The 15,312-nt window shown below is 31.3% G+C and overlaps 1 protein-coding gene across 1 annotated transcript; it reads right to left on the minus strand.

Annotated features, from left to right (window-relative positions):
- Window positions 1–6,124: 6,124 nt before the first annotated feature.
- On the minus strand, window positions 6,125–11,926 carry LOC110635687 (homeobox-leucine zipper protein HDG5). The gene is made up of 12 exons (XM_021785115.2): window positions 11,732–11,926; window positions 11,128–11,373; window positions 10,866–11,035; window positions 10,265–10,382; window positions 9,662–9,844; window positions 8,836–9,309; window positions 8,615–8,713; window positions 8,270–8,485; window positions 7,965–8,133; window positions 7,583–7,851; window positions 7,368–7,463; window positions 6,125–6,881 (listed from the first exon to the last, which is right to left on the minus strand). The coding sequence occupies exons 2-12, from the start codon at window positions 11,266–11,268 to the stop codon at window positions 6,429–6,431; spliced, it is 2,388 nt and encodes a 795-aa protein (XP_021640807.2). The 5' UTR covers window positions 11,269–11,373; window positions 11,732–11,926; the 3' UTR covers window positions 6,125–6,428.
- Window positions 11,927–15,312: the final 3,386 nt, after the last annotated feature.

Here is a 15,312-nt window from a genome sequence, read left to right on the forward strand (position 1 = left end):
TTGAAACCGATTTGCGAATTGATTTCAAAATTTTTTTCCCCAAAAAATTTCACTTAATTTTTAAAAGAAATTAGTAATTGATAATCAATTACTAAAATTAGTTGCTAATTCACTTATAAAAATCACCACTCATTTTCTTTCCCCATTATTCATATTTTTTTTTTCTCTCTTTTTTCTCTTTTTGTCTCATTTTCTTCATCATCTTTTTCATTCTCACTTATTTTATTCATCATCTTATCCTTTCTAACCTTTTTTTTATTATCTTTTTCTTTCTTATTTATTTTCTTCACATTTTTTTCTCTTCTATTTTTCTTCTTCATCATCTTTTTCTTTCTTATCTTTTTTCTTCTTTATCATCTTTTTTATTTACTTTATTTTTCTTTGGAATAAAATAAAAATTTTTGTACAAATATATTTTTTATTAGTGAATTATTTGTAGTATTTAATATATATATATATATATATATATATATATATATATATATATATATATATTTAATGTTTTTTATCATATTTTTACATTAATTTTTTAGTACTAATTTTTCATTAATAATTTATTATTTTAGTAATTTTTGAAAATTTTATTTATTTGAATTTTTTATTTGTTATTCGGAAATTTAATATATATATATATATATATATATATATATATATATATATATATATATATATATATTAGCAACTGACTTTTTGATTACTAAATTAATTATAATTAATTTAGTAACCAATTTAACTATCGGTTGCTATTAACAATCAGCCTCATTTTAGTATTTATTATTTTGCATAGATTGTAAATCAAATTGTGATTCATTTTAATAAATCTTAATATCTTATTACAACTCATTTGGAATGATTCTCTTGATAGAATTCTATTCAATTTCATTAACTCCCAGTTTGAAAACTATAATTTAACAAGAATTCAATTCAATTCAATTAATTTATTTTTGTTTGTCCATTCTCATGTTTGGAAATTTAACAAGTGAAAGAATTCTATTCTTTTTATTTGTAAGAATTTAATACAAATTAGTTAGCAAGAAGATTCATGTATTTGGAATACTTTTAAAATAATAGAACTCATTTAATTATATTGTTTGAAATAATTGATAAGTGAAATGAATGTATTTATTTTCATAGTTTGCCCTATTTACAAACAAATAAATATAACTTAAGTAGGGATACTTTGGACATTTAATAGAAAAATTCATTAAATGAATTGAATTATTATAAAATCTATCCACTTTTGGCATTAATTCATTTCTTTGAAAATATTTTTTTAGTTAAAAGAATTGAATTCTAGCGATTTATACCTTCGAATTCCCCTGCTTGAAAAGTAAAATTTTTACAATATGAATTGATAAAAAAGTTAAATGAAATTCTTTCATTTATAGACTTTTCAAATACATGTTTTTAATTAATATTTTATATTAAATCCAACGAAGGTGTTAAATAATAGTACCTTGAACGTTGATATTTCATTATCTTAAAAAAAAATTGAATCCCATATATGATTTAAATAATATTAAAATAGAGGATCGTGATTATTTGTGTATATTTTATTTTTGCCCTATGTTAAATTTTGTGTCTCATTTTATTTATAGTATTTTTTTATTAATGTTGTGGAATAATATTACATATGAAAAATTAATTCAAGAATAATTATTTTTTTAAATCACAAATTAAAATTTAAAAATTTAAAATATTTTTAACATTTTAAAATAAAATTTTCTTACAAATGTATCCCTTTCCTCTTTCCCTCTAAAATTTACTAGTAAATAAAATAATTTAATTGTAAATAAAAGAATTTTATATTAAAGAAGATATTGGTATGATATTAACAAGAGTAATTGTTATCCTTATAATTTTTGACTTAAATGCTTAAAAAGATTAGGTTAACTTTTTATCTCATTAATTTTTATACCTTCTTGCGAGTTAAATGTAATGTTAATATTGGGCAGCCTAGGTTAATAATTACTCTATTTAAATAACTCCCTTTTATTCCCCATTCTCCTCATCTTCCCTTTTCTCACCTTTCTCTAAACACAATTTGTAATACCCGCCATTTTTCAATATCAGAATATCTATCCTTGACAGAATATTCTAGTAAAAATTAAAATTGCATTGACAAGGGAGTGGTGATAACATGTAAAAATATGTGTATATATATATATGTGTGTGTGTGTGTGCGTGTGTGTGTGTGTGTGTGTGTGTGTGTGTGTGTGTAAAATGTATATTTTTGGTTGTGTATAGATCTTGGGAGGACCAAAGTTTGGGCTAGGAAGGAAGTAAGGAACTCAAGTGTCCCTTTGGTACAACATGACTTTTGGCAACTGGAAGTGTGGCTTTTAGTAGCCAAAAGTCCCTCAACTGACAGGGATATAAAAGGGACCAAAGTGTGTGTTTCTACCAAAACACTTTAGTTTTTCTCTTCTTCCTTCTCTCTCAATTGTTAGAGCATGCAAGGAGGGTTTGGAGGAGATTTCTTGACTTTTTTCAAAGTTTGAAGGTGGATTCTTCCATTTAGAAGTTTGAGAGAGTAGATTCAAGCTTTGGGTCTTTGGTTATTTCACCTCCAAGCTTTAAGAAAAGAGGTAACATTCTTTTCTTTTTGATCTAATAAGTAGACCTAAGTAGGTTAATGAGGAATTAGGCTTTTATAACTTCATGGGTAGTTTATGCATGTTAGGATTAGGATTTTATGATTTTATATTGAACTTACATGTTTATTATTAGTATAGTTATGTTTAAGTGTTATGAGCCTTAAATGGCTAATTTCCCTTGATGAATTGAGGGAATCCTTGATGAATTGATGAATTGGATTATGTATTTTGAAATTAAGCATGATTTTAGGATGTTTTAGGCCCTAGAGACTTGTTTATATAGTTAGTTTGAGTTTTGGAACTTTGGAGTGAATTTAGGTGTTGATGGAAGAAGGATTCTATAGATTTTTAACTTAAAAATTTTGAAAATTCCCAAGTTTGACTGTTTAGAACCATAGTTTCGCTAGCCAAAGCATGTAGTTTCTCAGAAAAATCTAAAATTTTTTTAGGTTTAGTAGCTGAAGTCCAAGACTTCGGCAGCCAAAGTCCAGAACTTTGGCAGCCAAAATAGGTTCTGCTCGACTTTTTCTTCCTTCTTTTTTAAGGTTCCAAAACATGGTTTCATGGTTTCTAAGGGCCTAGAATAAGATGTTTATTATGTGCATAGAGTTTTAGAACCTTATATAATTCTTTAGGGTCTGCTGTTGTAGGATTAGACTTGAGATACTCAGGAAGTTAAGGATCTAAGGATAGCTATTGTTCTATTTAGGTGGTTGATAGGCTACAAGAGATAAGTAATTCTAGCCTTAATAAATGTAAATTTTTTAAATTTAATTTATGATCATCCTCATGCTTCATATCATATTTATTTAAGGTGTATGCATCTAGAACATAAATATGTTACATAATTGCATAATTGTTGTTGGTTCATGATGAATTATGAATGACCCAGTGACTTTCCCATGCTTATGACTATGTTATGTTATATATGTTATGTATCCATAAAATCCAAGGGGAGATCTTTACGATGCCTCTGGTGCATGACGCATGTCATGTTTTAAGTAAAAGTCCTGAGGAGCCTTTGTATGAGCCGAGCACATTGGATATATTGAGCGAAAATCCTGAGGAGCCTCTATATGAGCTGGGCACATTGGATTAGGGGAGTCACTAGTGACAAATCTATCTTATGTAAAATCTTTATAATGTGAAAACTCATTTAAATGATGCATTACATATGTATGAAATAAATATTATAATTAAATATTATTGGTTAGTTTACTCACTGAATTTGTGTAAGCTCACTCTTTTCTCCTAACCTTAGATGCAGGAGTGTAGGAATAGGAGAGTTCTTTGGAGCTTGAGCAGCAGGAATAGCTGTAGGGTGTTTATAAATATGTGGTATGATTAGAAGGACACATAATTGTAAATGGATAGTTATTGTGTTGATACTCAGGATTTGATGCAATCATGTATGTTTAAAATCTAAGCTAACTCCTCATGTGAAAATGTATGTTTGAGTTAATTACACTTTAGTAATTATCTATGTAGGTAAAGGTTCAAATTCTGAACCAATTCTATGTTATGAAGGTCTAAGCATGGATGAAAAAAACTAAAGTGTAATGGTTTGAAGTATGCTTGGATTGTGAGATATGGGTTTTGGTAGCATTAAGCTGACCCGATTCCTAGCACCTATAATGACCCCCAAGTTTGGTCGTTACATAATTAGCGCCTACGACTTTGTTTTACAATTTGTTTTGGTAACGACATCATATATTCCTTACAGACAAATTGAAAATTTTACAATTAAGGCTAATTAAAAAAAAAAAAATCTCTGTTCAATAGTTTTTGCATTCAGTTAAAAATTTTGGTAATTTATATTTTTAGAAAGGTTTATTTTGTGTGGACTGATTGAGCAATTATAAGTACTAATCGTGTTCCCTTACTGCACACGGGCTAATCTAAAAATTATATAAATAAATTATCTAATAAATGAGTTATTTTCCATATATATTGTTGCTATTGTGGAAGGTGAAAAACCATTTTTAGATTGATATATTTGCATAATTATTAACGAGCTAAAAAAAATTCAAAGAAAATATTTTCTCGCAAATGCAGTTTTTGGAAGGTCATTGATGTCCATTAAAAGAATTAGCAGTGACTTCGTGTCACTGTCCAGAAATATTTATGTTTTATTTTTGTGTGATCAATAGTTGTGCATATAATAGTAATTTTTTATATGAAGTCTAACTGAAATACTATTAATAAAAAAATAACTTTTTCAAAAAGTCATTTATAAATTATTTTAAAATTTATTGAATCTTCCTATTTATTATTATTATATGTTTAAAAAATAATATTAATACAACATAAATTTTCAAATTCATTAATTATTTTAGAATTCATTAAATATTTATTTTTGTTATTATTATTATTATTATTATTATTATTATTATTATTTCATAAATATTTTTATGTTAAAAAATATTATATTAAAGAATACAATTAGTTTATTATTAGTTTCTTTTAATTAACGATTTATTTATTAATTGCTTAAAATTCATTGAATATTTTTTTAGTAATAATTCTCAGAATATCTAATCTAATATTTTTGATATTAATTCTTTTACTTTATCTTAAATTTCATTAATAAAAATAAGAAGGAAAAATATAATTAATAATTGTGTAAAATATTAATTTTTAAATAATTAATATAATTATATTTTTAATGCCATTATTAATAATTACGTAAAATATTAATTTTCAATTAAATTTAAAAATATATTAGTCGATCGATTTTATCATGATCATATTACGGTTATGTGCAGTTATTGTGCTTAGTTTTGTATTTAAACTCTATTTATTAAAAACAAATCACAAATATATATATATATATATATATATATAGTTTCTTAGTTCTGGCCTCTGTTTTTTTTATTCTATTATATTTTATTTCTTAACACAACAAAATCTACTACTAACGTAAACTTTAATTAATGTGTATAAACTTTTTATTTTATATAATTTTAATTTATATTTTTAATTTTGCATTAAAGATGATAAAAAAAACTTTTCTAAGTATGTACATATCAAATGTACTTGTCCTATTATGAATTTTAGTATGAGATAATAATTAATAATTTTATTCTCTTAACAAATAGTGTAAGACTTTAGCATGTATTATTATATTTAATAAACTAAATAAAATAGCTAATATAATATGTTAAAAAATTATTTCCCAAAAAAATAAAAAACTCTTTCTGACTAGTATAAAAAAAATATAAAATTGAAAAATATAAATAGGTTGACTTTTATTTGCCACTTTTTGAAGTTATATTATTTAAAATGTCTGTAATTAAAAAAAAAATAAAATGTATTAATTAATTTCTTAATTTTACATTTACATTTATGAAGTAGAATAATTATTTATATAATTTTATATTATTCATCTTATCACCTTGCTCAATTAAGTAAGGTAATAGATAATTTAGTCGAACTATAAAATATTTTATAATAATTTAAATAATTTAATTGCAATTTTTTTAAGTACTATGATAACATTAAATAGCATTAAGTTGAAAAGAACAAAATAAGACAACAAGCAGAAGTCAATACCCGAACCACCACCCTTGCTGACTGGTGTGGCCTCATCAAGGCCTCACCACAAAGCAAGGGTCACATCTTGGTGCGCTCTTGACTCCCTCTATTCTGCATTCCATTAATGATACACTTCTTTCTTTACTACATTTACTACTAATTTGTTCTCCGTTAGTAAACCCTTAATCTCCCATTAATTACCCACTTGTCCATGTCGTAATTACCAAAACATCCTTGTGATTAATCTAGAAAGAGAAGGGGAGACCTTGGGTAATTTTCAACTTCAAACCCTAGACTTTATTCCTCAGGTGCAGCACTAGGCTCAGGGCAGGAGGCGGCGGCGGAGGTGTTAAGAGCTGAAGTAATCTGGTGCACTGTGTTGCGCAAGTGGTTATTGATGGCGTTGACACTGGAGAGATTGAGCTTTGCAGATGGGATGGTGCTGTTGTTGGCAAGTACTTGGAGCCCCACAGTGAGTAGACAGCCTGAATTAGAATTATTATTATTTCCATCTTGTGAAGATTGGATGGAGTTGCCTTCATTGACAGTAGTGTTGGTTTTACAAGTGGATTCCATTGGAATTATAACAAACCCTAATGGAAGAAGAGGGATGCAAGATGGGTCCTCCCCACCCATAGCGAGCTGGATTGACTCAACATTGATGGTGGTGTACACAACAAAGCTTCCAGATTGGTCTGTGCAACTCTCCTGTAGCATCAGATCTACGTGTTGGGAAGAATTGCTTGCAACCTATCATCTCAATGCATACATATACATATATCAGTATGCTTATTGGTATTGAAATTTAAACTAAATTTTATATGTTAAAATAAAATAATGAAAGGTAAGGCATGACTTTTTAATATTACGTTGTTTGGGAGTAAAGATAAATGATAGTTTACTAATTTTATGTTGTTTGGATCAAATATATGGAAAGATAAAAATTGGTAATAATTAATATTTAATTTATAAAAACTTTCCCTACACCCTCAATTTGACATGTTGAGAAATTAAGAGCTTTGGAAAAATCTCAAAAAACCAAAAAACCTTATCCCATAAAATCTCCCTCCCAAATAAATCCATATGTCTTAATTACATTCAAAAAAAAAAACCTTATCCTACCACTAAAAACTTGCTCCAAACAAAGTGTTTGGAGGTGAATTTGGTATTCAATTTATAACATTTTTATGCCGACTCTCACCTTAGCCCTGGCAATGTGATGCGAAGAAAACTTACATTGATGCGAAGAAGAGAAATGCAGTTTCCTGGATGAGAGCCATTGGCAATGTGAGCAACTTCATGCAAGGTATTCCCATTAGAAAGAACATCCAACTGGACAAAGTATGATATAATACATTTTGTCAATAATAACAATAATAATTAAGGAGAATGTATTACAGTAGATTTGATCAATGAAATCTCAACTTAATTAATAAAAATACTAAATGAACCTGAGAAATTCGTTGTTCATCCCTTAGGAGATCAAAGACTTGGTAATGAGGAAAGGGCATCCAAGTAGTGGATACTGCGCTGAGAATGATCCCGTTAGGCTGGCCAGGCTCTGTGATTTTCCTAGTAGTAATGCGAACAATGTCATCGCAGGATTCAGACAAGGCTGTCCACGATTGGCCACCACAAGTGCTTACATTCACGCAAAACGTTCTTATCATTCTCTGTGCCAATCTCATCAAATTCTTTCTAGCTTCCGGAGAAGGTATCACTGCAAATATTGCAATAAAAACAAAATATAATCCTGCAACTTCAGCATGCATACATTTGCACCTGTATAAATTGTGAAATAAATGGAAAAAAAAATATAGCAAATTTTATAACCTCCTAGGTCTGAGATATTTCTAGCCATGAGGCTAGCAACCCTCTCACATTGTCGTTGTAATACTCCTAACCAGCGATGAGCTCCAAATGCCATCCCACTATACACAAATTGACTAAATATCTGATGCACAGGCTTCTCCTCAATCTCTGCGTGTTCTACCCAAGTAACCTGTGTGTGTGGGAATTATTTCATCAGCATCGCTCTAAAAGATTACTAAACCCACCAAAATGGAGTAACAGCTGCCAATATTTTGTTAGAAAAATTAAAGAGTAAGCAGCTCCAAATTTTACAAGTACCTACGTACCCTTGAGTACCCATTGGGCATATCTTGAATGACACAGCCAGAAGGCCTTCTCCTGTATAGAGGAAAAGAAGGTTGTTGAATATTCTCATGGAAGCCATCAATGGGAAAATCAACAATTGCCCAAGTTCCTTCCTCTACATTTTGTTGGCAATAGCGTAGAAAATATGCCTCCCGAGTTGGCACCAATGGGGAAAGAAATTGCAGTTCTGCATAAATCTGATCAAATAACTAATAAATAATTAAGTGAACAAAAAGAAAAAAAAAAATTGCGAGATTAATGGCAGCATAATTTTCAATACGATTAAAAGACTAGTTTATAAGTAACACCATCAAATGCAAGCTTACCAAGTGAAGAGAACCACTCGCACCAGAAACACCAGGACTTATAATTTGAACAGTTTTTGCACTAGCAACAATCGAAGGAAACAGCTCCATCCATTTACTCTAAAAATGCAAACATACAAAGAAGCAAAAGATGAAGCATAATTTAGCTTCATATTTGAGTTAAAAAACAACATTCGTTAACATGAAATGGCAAAAGGATGAATATAAATTAAGGTACGTACTGCATCGAGGAAGGCATCAACCAAGTTGATGCTATTCATTATAACCACAGCACTGTCTCGTGTAGCTTCATTCCTTAACTCACTTGAATGCTGCTTGAGATTCAGAAGCCATGGAAACATCTTTGCGTGCTCTTCAAGATTAAGTACCTCCTTCCCATTCTCATTGTTTCTGATCCAAAGAGGTTCAGTTGCCTGGCACATCTTCACAAGTTCATTAAGGGATGATATTGCAATCTCCATTGCAAGAGTTTTTTCCTCTTCCATCAACACAAGACCAGACTCAGCAAAGGAAGAAGTTTCCGGCAACATAGGCATAGGCATCATCTCAGTGCAAGAACCCAAGGAGTCTGTGAACTGCCTTGAATATATGTTCATATCCAAGTCCAAGGAAGGGGGAACAAGTGTAGGAACAGGTTGCATTACTTGAATCGGCCGGCCAGTATAGAGTGAAGCAATGCAACAGACACGTTCTAACTGCTCAAGATTTTAGCAAGTATTGATCAATCCTGATTTCTTCTTTCTTTATATATATATATATATATATATATATATATATATATATATATATATATATACATATACATATATATATTCGAACTCGACATCTTCAGTATCATTGAGGACTAGCAAAGCCATAAATTTATATTTATGGAATCTTATTCACAACATATAATTAAGCAGCATTTTCATATTATATAAGCATAAAAAAATAACTCTTTTAATTAAATAATTTTAAGAACCAATTAATTATGAGATTATTATATATAGTATTTATTTATTTCAATTGGTAAATTGTCTCATGAACTTAACAATTGCAATTAATTACCTCATCTCTAAGTCGTGCATTTTCAATTCGAAGCTCCTCAAAGGAAATCCCACCAATCACAGCTGGCTCTCCACAACTAGGGCAGATAAGATTACGTAATTCTGCTTGTAGCCGATAATTATCATTCTTCAATGTCTCGTTCTCTGCCCTGAGTATAATATTATCTGCTCGATCTTGCTGTGCCTATATTACATTACATTTTAAAGGAAACAGAAAATTAATAAGGCTACGCTAAAGGGGTTTATTATCAAATGTAGCCCTAACAAGAAATACCTTTTTGGAAGCACATGTGCAGGTAAGGATTTAAATTACCCAAGCCTCAGGGTTATTAATGGATACAGACTGTATATGGATATGTTGGACTAGAAGAAAGGAGCCAATGAGCCAAAGCTATAAATGCGATTCTTTTGCTACGATGCTCATGATGATGGCTTAGTAAAAACATTACTAATGGACGCGTTTTATTGGGAATCGCATTCACCGTGTGTAAGCTCAGCGGCTTCTTTAAGAGTTGGGGCATTTTAGGGTTAGCATAAAAGTGAAAGAAGGGAGAGAGAGAGAGAGAGAGAGAGAGAGAGAGAGAGAGAGAGAGAGAATGGTTACCTTCATTTGGGTACGGCGATTTTGGAACCAAAACTTAACTTGGCGCGGTTTTAAACCGAGTTCTTGGCTAAGTTTCATCCTTTGTTTGTCATCTGGGTGTGGACATTCCTTAAACAAGCTGCAAAAGAAGTTTTCTTTATGTTTATATATGATATCATATGAAAAAGCAGTGCTCTGTTGCATAAAAATAAAATATGGTTATAGAAAAATACATTTGCACATGAAAATTAATTGAAGCCATAATGGGTCTGTTTAAAAGTGGATAACAAGTTTTGAATTTGCTGAGAGCATAAGATATAGAAAATCTCTCTGAGACAAACACAAACAGTCCACTTTTGGATCTTTTTGCAAATGGTTTTTTCTTTGCAAATAGAGAATCCAAGTAACGACTGTGCATGGCATTGGAAATTTATAGATAGAGAAAATTGAGAGAGTGAAACGTATTGGGCAGAGATGTGTTCATGAAAATTATAATATTTTTGTTCATAAATTAAACAAAAATAAAATGCATAAGATAAGGAAATTTTTTTTTTTTATTGTAATAAGAAAGATAATTTTTTTTAAAAAAAAAAAAAAAAAAAAAAAAAAGATGGAGACATACGCTTCCATTTCTTGGATCTGGCGTGCAGTGTGCCTATGGTAACGCTTCTGCTTTGGAGGCTGCTCGGTGCTGATCTCTTGCTCATTCCCTGATTTGTCTTCAAGTTGTTCACTTCCAGACCTACTCTCCATCTCCTCCTTTCCACGCATCATTAACTCACTTTCTTCTTTCTAAATAAATCCAAACAAATCACAGAAAAAATCATCATTCATCTCCAAAAATTAAAAAAAAAAAAAAAAAACGTAGTGTAGACTGCACCTACAGGGACTAAGGAAGGGAAAGAATTGAAGGACATGCTTGGCATGAAGTCGAAGTTAGGGTTTCCCATGGAAGACGTAAAATGGTTTTCTGAAGAGATCACATTTCCTCCCATGTTCGGTAATACTTGGCAATCCCCATACATTTTTCCTTCTTCGTTGTGTATATATATAAGCTAATTATTAAAAGAAACACCCCAAAATTCTGGTTTCTTTTTACCAGCTTCACTTGAACCTAGCCGTCTCTCTGTCTGCCATTACACTCAAGAACAAGAAAGAATATAAATGTAAGAAAATAATTAAAAAAAAATATGAAATGGGCTGAGTCAAATCTAAATATGTAGCTCAAGAACACAATTGAAAGACCACGAGAAAAATGGAAACAAATATTTCATTTTCGTGGTAAAAGTTGCAGAAAGTTGCCGATGAATAATAAAGATTGTGATTTTCCCATATCTGAAAAGTCAATAAAAAGAAAGAAAGAAAGAAGTAAAGCAAAAATAAGATTAATTCAAGAATCACCATTAAAGATTGAGAATTAATTGTCAAAAGAAAATGGCCAAATAAAAAATCAAAGCTTAAACATCAAGAGCAGAGAGTAAATGGTACCAACAATCTTATGTCGGTTGATCTTTGAAATTTCAGAATTGAATTTTTGGAAAATAATAAGAAAAGAAAAATAAAATCTTCCTGTTTTTGATTTCCAAAACACCCCTCTCTTGCCCTTGAGGCCTCTGGCCTTCACTCTGCTCCTCCCACTCTCACTCTTTCCTTTGAATGTTACTTAATATCTCTCTCTTTCTCTCTCTCTCTCTGACTATAATATGCATTTGTGTCATAAATAGATAATTTATGGATTTCACCGTACAGGGTTAAAATGGGCATTTTGAAATTAGGATTTGAGAGAAACCGATCAATTACTGCGTTTAAATGGCCTTTGTACGTGGCACGTCCTTAATGGCCTTTTGTACGTTTCCCGAAGCCACAATGCAAAAGTCAAACCTCTCCTCATTCACCAAAGAAAATTATCCTAATTCCTCGTGCGTGGGGTTCTTTTTTTTTTTTTTTTTTAAGGATTTTACTTTTCAAAAATACCGTAAATTAATCTAATTAATAAGTTATTTAAAAATTATTTTATTACAACATATTCATGTATTTTATAAGTAATTTAATAAATTAAAGAGTGCTGCTAAATAGCTCAATTTGAGCTGGCTCAAATGGTATTAATGTACGTAGTTTTACTATTATACCCTTAAAAGAAAGAGAGGAAACAATTTAAAAATGGCTTCAAAGCTTGGAGCTGGTGAGATAGCTCATTTCATGGCTCATGCAAAGGAAAGCGTGCATGCAACAAGCTATTATTGCTTGCAGCTATGCACACCATTCAAGAACTGATGATTCGATGAGTGTGTCTACTGCATTAATGCATGCACATATGAGCTAACACATGCAGCAGTGATGAGCATTCTTTGTTTTTGCCTTCCTTAAAATATTTTCATTCTTTGTTTTTGCCTTCCTTAAAATATTTTCATTCTTTGTTTTTTCTTTTAAAGTTGATTCATTCTCTCAGTTTTTTCAATTTTTTTATGGCGGGGTTAAGTCAGGGAAGGTCATATCGTAGGCAATTGTTTGATGAGATATTTGATTTTAGTGAAGATGATAGTTTGTTCACTGAAGATGTGGAGGAAGATGAATCAGCTGGTGATCAAGATATGAACGAAGGAGGCATTAGAAGCGAATGAAACACTAATGCTATTGAAGAAGGTCCTCTAACAGGGATGTTATTTCCTTGTATCAGCACTATGTTCAACTTCTATAAAGAACATGCTAGATTGAAAGGTTTTAGTGTTTTCAAAAGATCAGCAGTTAATGTACGGGGTGGATCTCGCAAATATCAAACAATTAGTTGCGATAAAGGAAGGAAAGCAATTGGTGCGAAATCATCAAAAAGGATAAATTGTCCTGCAAAGATTAATGCAATCCTAAGAGAAAATGGAATGTGGCAGATTTCAAAAGTTATTTCAAGTCACAATCACGAATTGGAACCTTCTATGTCTAGATTGATGGTTGCTCACGAGTCCTTTGAATATGGATATGAAGAGGAGATTGGAGGCAAAGCGATATAGGCGGCATAAGACCCTAAAAAGCATTAGGTTGCTTGAAGTTCAAGCGGTGGACGAGAAAATTTAATTTGTTTGTCAAAGGATTGTGAAACTTCATTGAGCGAAAGAGGAGGCTACGACTTGGTGATGGTGATCTTTGAGGCTATCGTAAGTTGTTTGTGAGAATGCAACGAAACGATCAGGAGTTTTTATATTCATTTGATCTTGATGATGATTCCAGGCTTTCAAATGTTCTATGGGTTCATCCTCGTAGTCGAGCTGCTTACGAGGAATTCAATGATGTTGTTAGTTTTGACACTACTTACCTTGTTAATCGATACAAGTTGCCATTTGCCACCATTGTTGGAGTAAATCATCATGGGCAATCTATTTTATTAGGATGCGCCTTGATCTCACATGAAGATGTAAACACTGTTAAGTGGTTGTTCATGGCGTGGCTTGAAGCAATGGAAGATGTTCATCCTAATTCTATTCTTACGGATCAATGCGAGCATGAGGAAAGCCATTAGGGAGGTAATGCCTAATACTAGACACTGATTTTGCTTGTGGCATATATTATGCAAGGTACACGAGAAGTTTAAGGTGTTACTGATTATGATAGTGCATGCCTTGAGTTTAAAGCTGTAATATATGATAGCTTAACCATCGAGATGTTTGAGAGAAATTGGAATGAGTTTGTGGTGAAGCATGGGTTGGAAAGAAATGAATGCCTTTCCAAACTATATGTTGATAGGGAGTATTGGGTTCCAATTTATCTCAATCACACATTTTGGGCTGGAATGGTTTCGACTCAAAGGAGTGAGAGAATGCATGCCTATTTTGATGGGTATGTTAACTTAATGAGCACACTAAAGCAATTTGTGGAAGCGATGAGATTGCTATGTGTGACAAGAATGAAAAGGAGTTCTATCTTGATTTCAAATCAAAAACACGATTGTAAATTGCATATCTGTTTTTAAATGGGAACAACGATTTCAAAAGGCATTTACTAATTCAATATTCAAGCTCGTTCAAGAGGAGATTAAGCGAATGTGGTATTGCCATGTCATTCAGCCAATCGAAGAGGAAGGCGTGAAGCGGATAATGAGCCAGAATTGAGAGACATAAAATTATGGAGAAATCCATAATCAACAAGCTAGTTTCGTAGGGAGTTTGTTTATGATGTAGAGTACAGGAAAATGGCCAATATTTCAATTTGCAATTGTAAGAAATTCGAATCAAAAGGAATATTGTGCTTTGCCATATCATGAGGTTGATGTCACTCAAAGACATAAAGTTCATCAACGAGCGATATTTGCTTAGGCGATGGAGAAAAGATGTTAATCGTGTCCATAGTAAAAGTTTTTTCACGGAGGGTACCCACATATGAGAGGAGTTTGAGAAATACAGGAGATGGAGAGGTTATTTCAAGAAGCATCCGATTTGGCTTACGATGACAATAAGATCAAATTTGTGAAACAACGGTTGGCTGAATTGAGGCGGGATTTATTGGTGGAATGATGGAATGATTGCTCCTACCAAGAATGCACAAAGTTACTATTGACACTAACAATGTTGATGAAAGCGAAGAAAATGAAAGAGTTATTCTTAATCCACATGTGACTCGTAGTCGTGGGCGGACCACGAATAAGCGAGCCTGGTCGATGAGAGATCACTCAACGAGCAAATTCTGGTAGGAATAGAAAGCGATGGAAGGCGGCGTAAGTCGACCAAGAAACAATATTAACTCGAATATTCTTTGGCGGTATATATATATTTTTAAATCGAGTACTAATGTTATTTATTTCATTTTTTTTTAGATATTTTATGTAACTTGTGTCCATTTACATGTAAAGGTTGGGCCACATAATAGCCAAACACCAGGAAGCCAAACACAAGGAAATGTTGCTGATGCTGTAATTAATCCGATTGTCAGTGGAACTATACCAAGCCATCATAGTATTAGGCATTAAGGAACCCATTATACTACTAAGCATTACAATGGAACTGGTTAAGAAATTAGAATAGTATCATCAATGTAATAGCAATTTTTTTAAATTTTATTACAACTTATCTTATGAAATAGTC

Source organism: Hevea brasiliensis, chromosome 15 (assembly GCF_030052815.1).
Source record: "Hevea brasiliensis isolate MT/VB/25A 57/8 chromosome 15, ASM3005281v1, whole genome shotgun sequence".
In the NCBI taxonomy this organism is placed as follows: Eukaryota; Viridiplantae; Streptophyta; class Magnoliopsida; order Malpighiales; family Euphorbiaceae; genus Hevea; species Hevea brasiliensis.

Excerpts from the sequence above, each read along its gene's own strand:
- LOC110635687 (XM_021785115.2), bottom strand. The coding sequence starts at position 11,268 with ATGTATGGGGATTGCCAAGTATTACCGAACATGGGAGGAAATGTGATC. Across the intron at positions 8,714-8,835 it reads TTGATGCCTTCCTCGATGCA|AGTAAATGGATGGAGCTGTT; the intron begins GTACGTACCTTA and ends TTGCATTTTTAG. Across the intron at positions 8,486-8,614 it reads CGAGTGGTTCTCTTCACTTG|ATTTATGCAGAACTGCAATT; the intron begins GTAAGCTTGCAT and ends TTATTTGATCAG.